The sequence below is a fragment of the Acanthisitta chloris genome, unplaced genomic scaffold, assembly GCF_000695815.1.
Source record: "Acanthisitta chloris isolate BGI_N310 unplaced genomic scaffold, ASM69581v1 scaffold2468, whole genome shotgun sequence".
NCBI classification, from domain to species: Eukaryota; Metazoa; Chordata; class Aves; order Passeriformes; family Acanthisittidae; genus Acanthisitta; species Acanthisitta chloris.
In genome coordinates, this window is record NW_008688489.1 from 27,787 (window position 1) to 42,697 (window position 14,911).

Here is a 14,911-nt window from a genome sequence, read left to right on the forward strand (position 1 = left end):
AGATGAATATACATGTGTCCCCCTATCATTTAAGTAGAAATTATATTGCTGAAAAAAATATATAATAATGTACAGAATGTGGCTGCTGAATTAATTCATCAAATGGTGAATAAATTCTGCTGAGAACAAAGATATAATTTCCTGTCACTCCGATATTAGTCATTCTGTGTATAGGATGGGTAGCATTAAAAGCATCTTAAATAGTTCTCAGTTTGCTTTTCTGGAAAGATTTTGACAGTGTTAATTACTTCTGCTAACAGAAATTTATGACACTTATATGACCTTCTGCTGCATATGAAAAAGGCTGTCATGTTTGGTATACTGATATAGGCAATGAAAATCCCGGAAAATGAAACAAAAATCAAACCAAACAAATCTTATCCTTAGCATTGTTAGCTACCAAGTAAGGCATTTCCAATGACTTCACCAAAACATAGATTTTACCTCTTCAGAGTGAGAGCATTTCTTTATAAAGAAATTGACTCCTTTGGAATGTAACAATAACATGCACTGATTGCGAGGGAGAACAGAAGCACAAGGTTCTCCTTGCTGCCCTGTGAGGCAGCCAGCCTGGCTTCACAGATGGGCAAGCTGCTCATGGTTTGTCTGGGACAGAAGCTGGTGGTGGACTTGTGCACCATTTCACTCTCTGCTGGTCAGCATTGGGTTACCTGTAATTCTAAAACGAACTGTGGTAGTCCCTGTGAAACCAGAGGAAAACAGAGAAAAACTCTGATACCAAGAAAGAATCACTATCAGACCATAGGAGAATGGCAGAATGGGGAGAGTTTTCAGGAGAAATACCGAACTAGCAAAGTAGAACATTGTGTATTCTCTTTGTTTTCCATGGAAAATATCAAGGGCTTTGCTGTGCATGCAACTTGTACATTTACACTGCCATGGTTAGAGTAATGCCACTGTCCGCGGACATGTGCATTTGTACCGCCACAAAATCCTGTTTATCCATTACATCCTGTTTCATTCATGTATGAGAAGGTGAATACACACATGGAAACCACCTTTATGTGGTACGATTATAAGAGTCACTAAAATATTGTGGTATTAAAAAACCCACCTTAGACTACTGTAACCATATTGGTACAAAAAGATGCAACGTTAAAATAGTTGGCACAAAATCTATGCTTTGATTGTCATTCATAGAGTAAGAGTCAACAAATGTTTTTAGAACAGCAGCAGTGGAGAACCCCTTAAATAGATCATTGCTAAACACAATGGGAAAAAAGGAAAAGAAAGATTAAACAAATGAGATTCAAACAAACTCTGATGGCACAGAGAGCTGCTGTTTTCACAGGTGTTTATAGTTATGGTCCTTTGAAGTTATTTTCTACAATATCAGGCTATTTTACCCAGTTTGCTGTTTCCTTTTCTCTCTTTCTGCCCCTTTTTTCTCCTTTTTTAAAATTTTTTTTCGAATGTTCAGTTTTAGTTAGATTTCAAACCCTTGGTTTAGCACTTACCACCTACCAGTGGCCATTTTATCTCTAACTGAAAATAAAGTTATGCCAGCATGTTGGAGAGAAACCGCAGAACATTTTACAGAATCATATGAAAAAGTGCGTAGGATGTTAAGGATCTTTATTCTGATACATTATGGCAAATACACTCCCAGCACAGGATAAGGAGATTTATTACCATTAAGAGATGTTTCAGTTCAGAGGGAGAATAAAATAATCCACCCTGAAGAGCTATGTTCTGGGTGATTACATTTTGACCTCAATTCCTGCTATATTCCCTAGTGAATTTGTCCATACAATAATGTTTCCCCTGCTGGGACCCAGTCCAACATCACCTAAAGTTAGATTTTTCTATTGATTTTTATGGTCTCTTGCTTCTTAAAATCGGTTGTTGTTACATCCATAATTTTTTTGGCCATGCTCATTGTTCTGTCATAAAATGTTTTTAAAAGCACATTAGATAAATCCCACAATGTTAAACTGCATGTTTAACCACATAGAGACTCACTAATACATGTAGAAAAATACAAATCCTTATAATCCATTGCTGTGCTACAATTTATTTTCTCATTTTTATTCTTACGGGATGAAAAGTTCTTGTCACCAAGAAAGGCAGCTTTAAAAACAATATTTTAAGGTATTTTTGTGACTCCACCCTCAGTCATATTGCCATCTAAAATGGTATAAAATTATAAGCTTTATTAAAACTGAGGGTTGGGGGCAGAGGATGGCTCCAGTCCTTGTGTATTAACACATATGTTTGCAGGGATGTTTTGCAAACTTTTAATTTTTGCAGACTAATATTGGATGATGCGAGATTCTTCACTCAAGAGTAGCAGTTTTATTAGGTCAAAAACCAGCATGCAGGTGAATTTAATACTCTGCTTTTAAACTTATTTTAATGCTGAAAACTATACATCTTGCAGGCACGAAGCAGCCACACCAAAGGTTCTAAGGAACCATGTGGATTAATGAGCAGCTGATGTCTTAATTTATACAAACAGATTAAGGATCACACCAAAAGTTTCAGAAAAATTGTAGATTCTGGTGACAGGTATTCTACCTGCAGGAGCAGCTTGTGTTAGCCCTTGAAACTTCAGGGTTATTTGCTGTTTGCGGAAAAACTTTCATCTAACCATAGAGGCACCAAAGTTTGTGAGTAGTCTTGGGATTCACCAAATTCCAGGTTCAGGAAGGCTCTGAAGATCAGATAAAGTAGCTTTAATTAGAAGTAACTTGAAGTTTTTATTCAGGTGTTATTATTCAATTCTGGAAGACACCTTTCTGTCCTAATGGGCAAGAAAAGCTCCAGCTGAGAAGTGAGTCACTCTCCAGCTGCCAGAGCGATGGGAGAACATCACTCTGCAAATCCTCAGTTACAGAGTCCTGGAGTGAAAACTGAAAGGAAGGACAATTTTCCTTATCCTGATTTGATGAAATCCACCTTTGAAGTGCAATCACTTTAAGCTTTTTTACAACACTCTAAATTTGGATTTATGCAATGAGTACTATTACGCTGATGCTTGCATGTTGCTTGATGGTATCCCAGTGGTAATGTGCATCTTTCTCCACTCACCAAGATGTTGACAGTTGTATTCTCTCAAAAGAAGGTTTTTTTTTTGTTTGTTTGTTTGTGGGGTTTTCTGTTTGTTTTTTGGTTTTGTTGTTCTGGGATTTATTTTGTTTTGTTGGTTTGGTTTGGTTGTTTTGTTGTATTTTTTTTTGTTCAGACACTGACCAGCCTCTGTAGTCAGTGGCAGCCTGTGGTACAGCATAACACAGGAAATTAAACAGGGGACATAGTATCTTCTTGTTAAATTCAGTTAGCAGACATCATCTAAATTGGCTAGAAAGTTTTAAATAACATGCATTTATTACTCCTGGATCTAAAACAGAGACACAGGTGATGCTAACACTCCCAGTATGTGTAAGATAGCAGGCCACAGGATGTGAGGACATCCTGCCCCTCTCCTGTTCTGTTCTGTGAATTTCTCCACTGCCTCTTAGGGATATTTGGTTTTAAAAGGCATTTCCAGCTGCTGCTGATCTCATGTGTATTTCATAGCTCAGTATTCTGAAGATATTCCCAATTAAGGCATTTCTAAAACTGTGTTTTCAAAGAAAGATGTGCAATGCTAGTGAACAATTTCAAGTCACATATTTTACTTATTCTAGGGAACCAAATCTTGTTTTACCTATGTAAAGCACTGGGAATTTCCAGCCTGTGTTCCAGTAGTGGCTTCAAGTGCTTCAAACATTCAACTTGCTAGCAGTGCTTCTTGTGTCATGACACTCTGCACTTCACGTTGGCTTGGAAAGCACTTTTCCAATGGAAAAAGGAGAATAAACCTGTTTTACCTGCAGAAGCCCTTACAGAAAGTATATATGGGTGAGTACTTGTGGTTTCAGATCTGGTCTTTATTGGTCATAAGAACCCGCTGCAACTCAATGAATCCTGCCTGACAAGAAATTTTTTTCCCACATACATGAAAAATATTTTCCTCCCAAGTTTCTTATGAGCCTTTTCACTTTCAGAATTTTTTTTTCTCCTTAGTTCTTTTTCTGCTGCTTCTGGCTACCATTATGTTAAAGACAATACTAAATTACTTTAAACGGTAAGCTAGCTAGACAATTTTTTACAGAAACCAAATCATGTAATACACAAGATTTGGGGTTACTAACCTAAGGTTTCTTAAGACAGAGCATCAGCTTTGATACTAGCAGTCAGAAATCCCCTTGTAGGTTGATTCTTTTGAAAGAAGACATGACTTTGCCAGCATTAATTGTGAAAGGAAGTACAGCAGATACTCTTGACCCTCTTTCCTATTTTCTAGACATTCTGTCCAGCTGAACCTGTATTGCACTAAAATGGTTCACAAATCAGAGAAAAATAATTAGCTTCTGCCTGACCTTGTCAGCAATGGACTAAGAATATTTAAGGGACACCTAAACCAGCATTTCCATCCCTTTCAGAGAGAAACAACAAATTGGAACTTGACTGCAGTTTTTCCTTTGTATCAATAAACTTAGAAACTGCCTTAATCCACAGCTTTACTTCTCTAAATGAAGTGAATCAGTAGTCTTTATCCAGTGTGTCCTTTTCAGAGATGTGAGTGAATGCAGTCTGTCCTGTCACTTTGAAGTTAGTTTAACATTAGCCTCACGGATTGTGATCTCAGCTGTACTAGAATTGGGCTGGTTCACTCCCAGAAAAACTTTACACTGAAACAGCTATTGAATTTTGAGGAGACTGCTTATTTCAGTCCCTAAAGTGGTTTGTTTTGGGGCTTTTTTTCACCATACCCCATAAGGTCTCTCAATAGCCAAGTAAACAGCACACACGAGATACTAGAAGACTATTCCTAATCAGCTACCACAGCTATCGGATTCCCTGTTTGAAAATGGTTTGTTTGCTTCAAAATGCTTGTTAAAGAAGTATTCCAATAGAAACTAAGAAATCTTGCTCACAGGTTTAAAACACTCCATGCAGTGATACATTTGGGTAAAGTATTCAGACCGTTACACCATTTTTAATATGCAAAATTTAGCATTCATAAGATATTTTTGCTTTTGATAAGCAATGGTCACAACTATTAATTCTGATAACTTCTTGCACTGGATTGGCAAGGGAAAGAAGCAAGGTTAGCAGAGTTTTCAGCTTTTTGCAGGGAAAAGCACGTTCTTTAAGTTGCAGGGGCATATCTCTGATAGTTTAGAGACAACAAAGGGGGCTTGGCTTGTATGCATCACCCACACTTTGCAAATGCACAGACCAACAGATACCTGCTAGCCTCTGGAATCACCCACTGCATTGGTAGCAGGAATTACTCTTAAGCTCTGAGATTTCAGACATTCATTCACATGAATGTTGGTCTTTAGGTGGGGAAAGCAGATGAAACAACAACCAACAGAGGCTACTTAAAAAAATGAAAAATAATAAAAAATTGTAATATAATTTTCAATAAAACAACAAGCAATATTGAAATGTATTTTGTTCTGGTTGAATTTTTTTTAAAAAACTGTTCTATTTCAGACTAGTTTGGTAACCATGATGGATAATTTAAATTGCATAACTGTTCATATTAAGTAGGATTAGAAATGTCAAAGCAAATTCGAGATTCCTGTATTCAGTAAAATCACTGGGCAGAATAATTTGTATTTTTAGGCTCGAAATAATGCAGTCTCGGATCTAAAAGGCAGATAACAGTGTGTAAGCCACAGTAATCACAACAAAGGAAAGTGATGGAATAAAGGCAGAAAAACATTAGCATTGAAGTTACTCAAAATTTATTAGAATTTTCTGTATACATAAAAACCTTAAAATGCAGTAAAAACATTTTAAAATAAATATTAATAAAAATATAAGAATATAAGTATATATTTATAGAGTAAATTATTTGCATTTTCAGCTGAAGTGGAAAGGAAATGTAAAAATTTTGTGGAGCAAAAAATTAACTTGTTTCCAAACAGCTCCATCACATATTTATTGAAACCCTATCTAACAACTGCAACTGTCTCCCAACATTTCCATTTTGAACACAATTATAGTACCATATGCAGTATTGATTTCTATTAAAATTCCATTTCTGCTCACCAAAGACCTCTATGCATATAGCAAATGCTAAGGAATTGGGATGTATAAAATGTACAAATTTATAGTCCTGTTGCCAAGCGATGAAGAAGCTGGAATGATGATGTAACATCCAGACTGATCATTCAAAATAGGTCCATGTGGTTATAAGGAATGAGTATATTTGTGAACCTGAGCACGTAGGTTTGCTGTAAATCCAACACAGACTGACACTACATTTTGGATGCAGGAAAGCAGGTGCTGTGACAATCTCCTATTCCAGTGAAAATGAGACCAGCATTCACACGATGGGTTTTTTTTCTTGAAAAGGTTGTGGTAACTGAGATAGAGTTGGAGGGGTAGCAGGGAACATGCAGTTGAATACCAAACTGAATTGCAAAATCCCTACTGTTAATGTACAGCACCAGTTATAAAAATAAGATGTACCCAAGAATAGCTGGAACTGAGGTCAGGGGGCACAGACTGACCCTCACCCATAGGGCCAAACCCCTCTGGGTTACACAACAGGCAGACTAACCAGGTCTTGGGAATGCCCAGAGGCCACACTGAATTGCTGAATGAGGTCAGGTAATCACCAAAGATGAGGAGGAGGCAATACATGTAGAATGCACATCTTCCACAATGCAGCCCAGGTGTCAAGAGATGAGTCTAGAAGGGCTGCAGTGCTGTGAAATTATATTTACCACAACTCCCTCGCTGTCCTAACGTGACGGCAGCATGACTGCCATCGCAGCAGTGTAGCTGTAAATGATTACTCTAGAGGCCCTCTGGGAGAAAAGAGTTGAAGGAATCACACTTTTTTTTCAACTGGAAGAAACCTCAAGTGAAGTGCAGTGTCCCAAGACTCCCGTGTGGACAGCAATCTTCATGTGTCTACCATTTCTTTTCTCCTAGAAGGCAGTAAAACATTTCTCTGAAGGACAAGCAGATTTGAGAAGCTGTCACAGGAGCTTCTACTTTACCCTGAAGGGAAACCCTTATAAAAAGCTGGGCCAAAGTCTCAGTACTACCCTCCCCAGTCTGGCCAAGTACTGCTCCATCATGCCACTGAAGCCACAAGCCCATAATTGCTATAATTTGCACGTTTGATGTGGAAGAAGACCAATGAAAAACTCCATCTGGAGCTGAGCAGTTGCTGAGTGAGGAGAATCCATAGGCCCAAATTGCTGGAAGAGCAAAAAATAGTGTGTTTCTTATAAATGAAACCTTTCTTTTCTGAGGGTTTTCAAGTAGGTTTGAAAATCTATTACTCAAAGGTTTGAAAACTTCATCAGCAAGTCATGACTTAATGTCTCTATTTGCATGAACACACACAATCAAAACTAAATGATAGAAGTTTAATCTACAATTTTTTACCACTCAAGCGAAAATTATTTCTTTGGAAGTTTTGAACATGCACTAGATGACACATCAGTCTTAAAAAAAATAAAACTGAAAGCCTCATTTTTAGTGGATTTTTGTGCACTTACCTCTTTTGAATTTAATAACTTCTTTCTTGATTGCAAGCTTATCATAAAAGATAAAGCAACCAAGTAAGAGCATGATATATCTGCAGTTTGTGCAAATAGTAATTGTGTTCTCCTGGGTAAGGATTTTCAAGAGACTCCTAGCTTGCACAGCCATGCCTTTTGTTAAGGAAACTAGATGAAAGTTGAATATTACCTTTTAAAATTCTGTAGTCTATTCAGGGTATCTATCTTCACTTTAATTGCACTTTCCTCTGTAGGATAAGAAATAATTTTACAGCTCTTGGAATGTGAAGGTATTTTAGGGTTTTATTTTCTTTGAAAACCCAAGCATGGTAAACAGCCCATCCTTGAAGACAGATGGATCTCCAAAACTCTGAAATTAAGTTCAACTGTGAATGAGGTCTAAGTATTTTCATTTCCTTTCATGAAAGCTATTAAGACTAAAGGTTATTGTGAGGCTATTTGTGTAGTTTAAGTGCCAGTGAACAAAAATTATAGAGTCATTTATGCTTCATAACTCACTTTGTTAACATGCAGAAAGACAGGATGCAGCCACTTTATGTCCCCAATTTTTCAGGGAAAAGGTGATGAAAGGAGTGTTGTCCTTCAAATAAATACATAAAATCCTTTCTCCTTAATCTTGAAGGAGAAAAGTTTTATGTATTCACAATCTGAATATAGAGAAAAATTTTTGATTTTCTAGAACAGCAACATCAAACGGAAGTATTTACTTCTGCCATTGCTACAGTTGTTTCCCACAATTGTAAAATGTTGCAAAATACTGAGAAAATAGAAGTTAGACCTATGTTCATTTTGGGATAAACACAGCACTTGCACTAAGGCTTACTGTAACAACGAATGTATTATCAATTTATCGAGATTTTTCAATATGAATTGTTACTTCAAGAACTTGTACAGCTCAGTAAAATAGAAACGTGTAATAGAAAACGAGCATCTAGACCTTGTCATTATATTGTACTTGTATTTAATGAAGTCATGCAATCCTGCAGCCCTACTTCACCTCACGAGATCCATGTGCATTTCTATGCTTTGAATGAGCTCTTGCCATCCTTGTGGGAGTGGTTACTTCCATTAGAATTCATTTGGCATTGAGAGCTTTCATTTTTTTGTGTCTCTGAAACAGACAAATTGGCAAACAACCTGCATTTTGACTTACAAACTGATTTATGAGAAAGATCATTGGAGTTGAGCATGCTGAAACATAAGTCTCTGAAGAGACTTGGCACTCACTAGTCTGAGGAGAACAGACCACCCCCTCAAGCCCAGACAGCAAATGCTGACTCGCACAGCTGTCTCCTGTCAAGAGTTCTCCTGCCCTGCAGCTTACAGCTCTGCAATACTATGGGATGAGCATGACATCATTTAACAACTGCTTTTCAAAATGCAATAATTATGCAACATAGCAAGTGGAAAAGAATCGGGCTCTGGTGGTCCGTTCTTGCTCTTTGTTTGGTGGGGGGGCAGGAGATTAGCCAATAATTACATTTCTAGTAATGACTTAATCCAGCCATATGCATCACACTTATGTCAGCTGGATAATACCAAGTCACATGTAATTTATGAGCATTGCAAAACAAACAAAAGTCCCCTCTGTCAGTGGAAAACACTTTCATCACCTCGTTAGGAAGAAAAGACTAGGTAGACACGGCCTTGCTACAACTCTTAGAGCTATTACTCTGGGTTTGCTTTGAATTACCTCACTTTTATCTGACTGTGACATAAAACAACTTTATGTGTAGAGGGAAATTTAAACACCCTGCTAGATACTCCAGAAGCAGTCAGAAAAACTGTTGTGCTCAGACATGAATGTATTTTTCTCTAAAATTCTTTCAGCATAGAATACTAAAAAACTTAGGAAATAGTTACATAGTAGCACTTCAAAGACAACACAGGTCTGGATAATAAATTTTTTTTTTGCCTCAAGCAAAAGATTCTAAGTGTTTATAAACCAGAAACCAACAGATTTGGTTTTGGTTGTCTCAAATATTTTCTACAGTGTTGTAATGTAACAAAAATGGATGCATACACCTCATATCCTGAATAAACTGCTATGTTAACATAACTGCCACTTGTAATAAAAACAGTTGAGAGCTCTTTTTCAATTGTTAGCATCCCAAAAAAATGCAGCAGTTGGAAACGAAATCTCCTTCAAAACTAAACCACACCTCTTGCTGTTCTAAAACCTGAGGTGTAACACAACAAAACTGCAAACATTTTCAGTTATTGAATCTCTGCATACACTGTGCACACCTGCAACATTACAAATTACAATTCACCGACAGCAAATGCTGATCTCAATTATTAATCTCTCTTAATTATTATAACCCCTTTATTAAGACCAATTCAAAACAGCAATTCTAATACTTTACAGTAACAAGGTCAATGCATAATTTAAGAAAATTAATGATTTTTCACATCCTTCCCCCTGTACATTCCTTCTTCTGTGTACATACTTTACATAGTAGTATAATTATAATTTCCCATTGGGATTACAGTACTAATAATTTGAACCATATATAGTGCAATTTCATTGGTTCAAATTGGTGAACTCCTTCCTCAAAGGCTTCATGAATTTCTTCCATAGCACATATGCTGCTGCCACAGATCTATGAATCAGAAGTGCTTTCTGGAAATTTTGGGCTCCCATGAACAAGCTGTGCAACTTCAACACGAGAAGTCAACTGATGACCATTAACAATCAAGAAGCTGCACTATGTTCTCTAAGCATTTTACATAGTAGGCATGTAGCTCATTTTCTTCTGGCTGTGGAGTAGCTAAAAGGAAGAAAAAAGATTTGAATTTCTAGTTGATTCTTAATACAAAATTACTTTTTCAAAGTTTGCATCAAATGCCATGCTAGAATTCGTGCTGGTTTATGACCTTAACCTCTGCATTATGAGTAGCAAACCAAATTCTAATACTTTATGTTGCAAAGTCTGTTTTAGTTTTCTCCTTGGGTAGGACAAAGAAGGCTATGTAAAATAGCAATTAACACGATGAAAAGTTCCCCCACTTGCTCTCAGAAGAATATACCATTTTAGCCCAATTATCACTGTTAAGTGACCAAAGCTTTACTAGCATAGGCTAGTTCAGAACTTTAATGCAGGAAAATATTGATGACAACTTCACATGACTGTAAACTGTAACAATTACAGTTGCATAAAATCTCTTGCACTCTATATTTTGATATGCAAATGTTTATTGAATTAAAAATCAATAGTTCAGTCTAGGACTTTATGTACTAAAGCAGTACACAAATAAATGGGGATTAACATTATGATGTGCTAGTCTTTAAAAGCTGCAACATAGTATTTTGAAAAGTCTCTGATCAGTGGTAGCTATGCTACAAGGAACAATACAAATCTGTCTATTAATATATTCTCAGTTTATAAAGCGTTGCATTGTTACATTTAATGATTGAGGTAGCAAAGGCTGAGTTTGGAACAACAGTACATTCACAAAAATCAGTAGCTTTGGGTGACAGCACTGGAAGAATTATCAGGAGATGTTCTAGCAAAAATATATCTCCTCCTTATTAGGATAATGACAATGGTCAATATAGACAGAAATTTTGAGGCAAATGTGTTGTAGTATAAGCCCCTCAGTTGATAATCCTATTTGGGTACATCTATAGAACAATTAAAATTAGCAGGAAAGCTCATTGGCTTAAAATCAGACACTATTGTGTCTTTTCAAGATCAGAGTCTTGACGTGACCAACAATCCAATAAACCCATCATTAGCTACTGAAGCTCCAGCTACAGCCCAGCATTTGAACACCTTTCAGAACCACTGTCCTTCAGCTAAACCTATTGTATTGCAGCTATTCAAACAAGAGTTATGATCAGTTACTTGGGCAAAAATCTCTAGCTTTCAGAATGTCAGGTAACTCACAGCACAGCATTGTAATATTAGAACAATGCTCTGTTCTGATCCCCTCTCTCTGTGGCCGAACACTCTGAGGCTGAGCACTCTTAAGCAAAGTCAGTGCTAAAAGAACAATTTTTCTTATCACTAAATTTAAAAATTAACACAGAACTGTACTATGAAAAGAAAGCATTTTGCTGCAACATGATCAGACCTTTGCTTAGAAACTAACCTTAGCAAACACCTAAGATCTGATTTACAATTTTTTAATGAAGAGGCCTAACCATAAACCATATTGGTACTCAGGATTTCAGAGACAAAAGTATCCTTTCAAAAACTTGTAGCACAACAAAAACTTATTATGATGATATAAATTGAAACGTTTTAAAGATGGAAAAACAAAGAATTGGCATTAGGCAGAAGTAAGACTTACTTTTCTTCACTAAAGAATAAGCCTCATCTATTTTTCTCCTGATTGATGGATTCTTCAAAGTCACTTTTGCCTGTAGCACACACAAACACACAAAATACAGTGAACTGACTTTCTTCCTCACATAATCTCACTTTAACTGCAAAGCTTAGAAAATTACAAAACTTCAGCAGAGCACGAGATGCAGGAATTTTAGAACTGACATGTGGCTATCATCATACAGATGGCACTTTTTAAAGCAGGCACAAATTAGAGGACAAGCTGCTTCCTTAGCATGTTGTTTAATCTCCCAGCCTCAGCAGCTACACAATTAAAATCAAATGGAATGACTACTGCAAACTTTATTAATATTTACTTAAAGGCCACTGTATTGTTTACAGCTTAAAAGTAACATTACAGTTTTTTCAAAGACTAACCTTCTGATAGTTGTGAAGCAAAGCCCAGAACGAAGCTGCTCCTATTCTCTGAACAGCAGGACTGTCACTTTCCAGGCAGCCAGATAGCACTTGAATTGCTTCATCTAATGAAAAAAAAATTAAAAAAACCCTCAAAAACAAACCCTCAAATGCATCTAGAAAATATAATCAAAAGCACACAGATATATTTACATGTCTCAGTATACTGATGCTTGTAGTACACTTATTTTTATGACAAGTATTGTATGGCAGAGGAATTACAGAAACTTTATTATTGATTAGATTTCAATATGCTCCAAAATCAGCAGACTACATTGAAAGAGGTGTTAAAAACAATATAGCAAAACCAAAACCAAGCAATGCTAAAAAATTAAGCCATCAGTAATAAAACATGCACATTATGTACAGCTATCAGCTATGCATCGGGACTGAGTAAGCCATGAAACTGTTTTATAACTCCCAGTAGCTGCAATTAGAGCCACATCAGGATGGATATTAAGATGTTTCTATTTTCCTTCATACTTATTATGCAGATGATTTGCAACCAGTGAGAAATATTTGCCACCTCCCTGTAGGTGCCTTTATTTTCTAGTATTGCTCTGGAGCCAGTCTCTTTGAGTTTGCTCATCCACTTCAGAACAAAAATTCACAGATTATGTAACTGAATAATGTATCCTTAATTAAGGCAGTAAATCCTTATCTTGGGGAAAAATAAAAAGCATGGACACTATGGAAAACCCGCTGAGAACTTGTAACAAAGACAGGAGCATTCTCTGTGCAATTAAATGGGGGAAACAAACATGCCTTTTACAAACAACCAAAAAAAAGTTTATGTATGTTGTTACATTAAATGTATGTGCCATGATCATAACTTTATCATTGTCATGAATGTTTTCTGCACATGACAGGACACAAAATAGGTTGTCTCAACATCCATGACTTGCAGGAGCTAATAAGGTTTTTTTCCAACTGAAAGATAGGAACTTCAGTTATTTCAACTTAACTGACACAAAGAACCCTTCAACCTCACCTGAAAAAACAGCTGTTTGAGAAAAGTGCAGAAATCTTTCCATTTATAATGTCTTACTATGTACAAGTGATTTGTCTCACAATGAATGTTGATTTTCTCTTTAAAACTGTTTATTTGATTTTCTTTTTATTACGTATTATTCTGATTACCTCTCTGCCAAAATACGTGCTCTATAATTACTTCTACAAAAATAATTTTTGTTAAAAACCTTTTCTAAAAAACAACATTGAGTTCTTGGCCAGTAAACCAAACTTCCATGCAAATATGGTTTTCTGGAAGCCACAATATTCTTAGAACAGAACAGCTTGCATATGCTTTAGATACTTACCATTACCTAATATCTTTGGTTTATTAGCTGGACTAAAACATATATTATGCAGAATAAGAAGTGCTAGATGTTGGCTGCTCTTGTGTTTGTATTTACATATTTCCACAATCTGGTCTAAAAAACCTTTTATCTTCATGATCACCTGCTGTCCATCTTCTGTACAAGATATGTTCAGTAGCAGTTTTAGCCAAAGAGTAGACACATTTCCAGGATTTTTATTACTTCCTTTTGGCAATGAAAGAGACAAGAAGTTCTGCAGGAAGTTACTCTGTCAGAAGAAAAAGAATGTTAGAATTATAGTACAGAACAGCTACCACAGAAGAGATCTCAAACTCTTAGTTCTATCAAAAACTTTGTGTATTAGCAATTTTGTAACTGTTTGACCTGGTTGTACATAATTAGCATCACAATAAAGATCGTATTTCTCCCAGCTTTTTCTAACAGGTAATTAGGTGCAAGCACAGAATATTCTTAATGGAGATCAAAATGTTGTAATTATTAAATTACTATAAAAGATGCTAAAACCAAACACTTTTTATAATTTCTCGTGTTAGCTCATCATGTCACTAGTTTAGGTAACTTTCTACATGGTTTGACTTCTTTTCTCAAGGTGCTGAATTTATTTAAATGATCAAAGTTTAAGAGAAAAGATTTTTCAAAGAACATTTGATAAATCAGAGTAAGGATCATTCAATATACAAACTGAAAAAATACATTACATACATTTGTGTAATAGGAATAGATTTCTAGCTAACATCCAATTACTGGTATGTAGGACACCTTCCCTAAACTTTTTATAGAGATCATCTTTCTCACAGTATACTTAATGATTTATACACTGGTTTTTATTTTAAATTTCTTATTTATTCACATGCAGTTTGTTGTACTACATACTCTCTCCCATGAGCCACTAGTGATTGCTATCAATATATACGGGTATTAAAGATCTTACATCCCACTGAAACTGAGAGGTTATAAAAAGCTCTAGCAAAAACTGTGCAGCTCCGTAAGTTGTTTCTGTCCAGACTACGAATATGATTGAATTACATGCTGCTTTTAGGGAACAGTAACACAACTAACTGAGAAGACACAATTGTTTTGATTCCTGCAGAAGCATTTCTATATGATCACAGTTCACTCCATATTGAAATATGAGGGTCTATAATAAAGGGAACTACATTCATCACATTGCCAAAATCAAGAATACTATTTACTTACCTTCTGAATAATGCCTTTACAGTCATGAGACAGAGCAAGGTTAGAAATTAGACAGAAGACCACCTGC

General features: G+C 36.1%; 1 protein-coding gene across 1 annotated transcript in view; it reads right to left on the reverse strand.

Moving 5' to 3' along the window:
- Positions 1 to 10,247: 10,247 nt before the first annotated feature.
- The window catches only part of RTTN (rotatin), a gene marked incomplete at its 5' end in the record, with an annotated part of 77,141 nt that continues 72,477 nt past the window's right edge, over positions 10,248 to 14,911 (reverse strand). Inside the window, 6 exon segments of the mRNA XM_009081016.1 lie at positions 10,248 to 10,330; positions 11,856 to 11,925; positions 12,269 to 12,372; positions 13,627 to 13,894; positions 14,845 to 14,908; positions 14,910 to 14,911. The exon segment at positions 14,910 to 14,911 is cut by the window's right edge and continues 122 nt beyond it. Of these exon segments, the coding sequence (XP_009079264.1) occupies positions 10,248 to 10,330; positions 11,856 to 11,925; positions 12,269 to 12,372; positions 13,627 to 13,894; positions 14,845 to 14,908; positions 14,910 to 14,911 (591 nt within the window).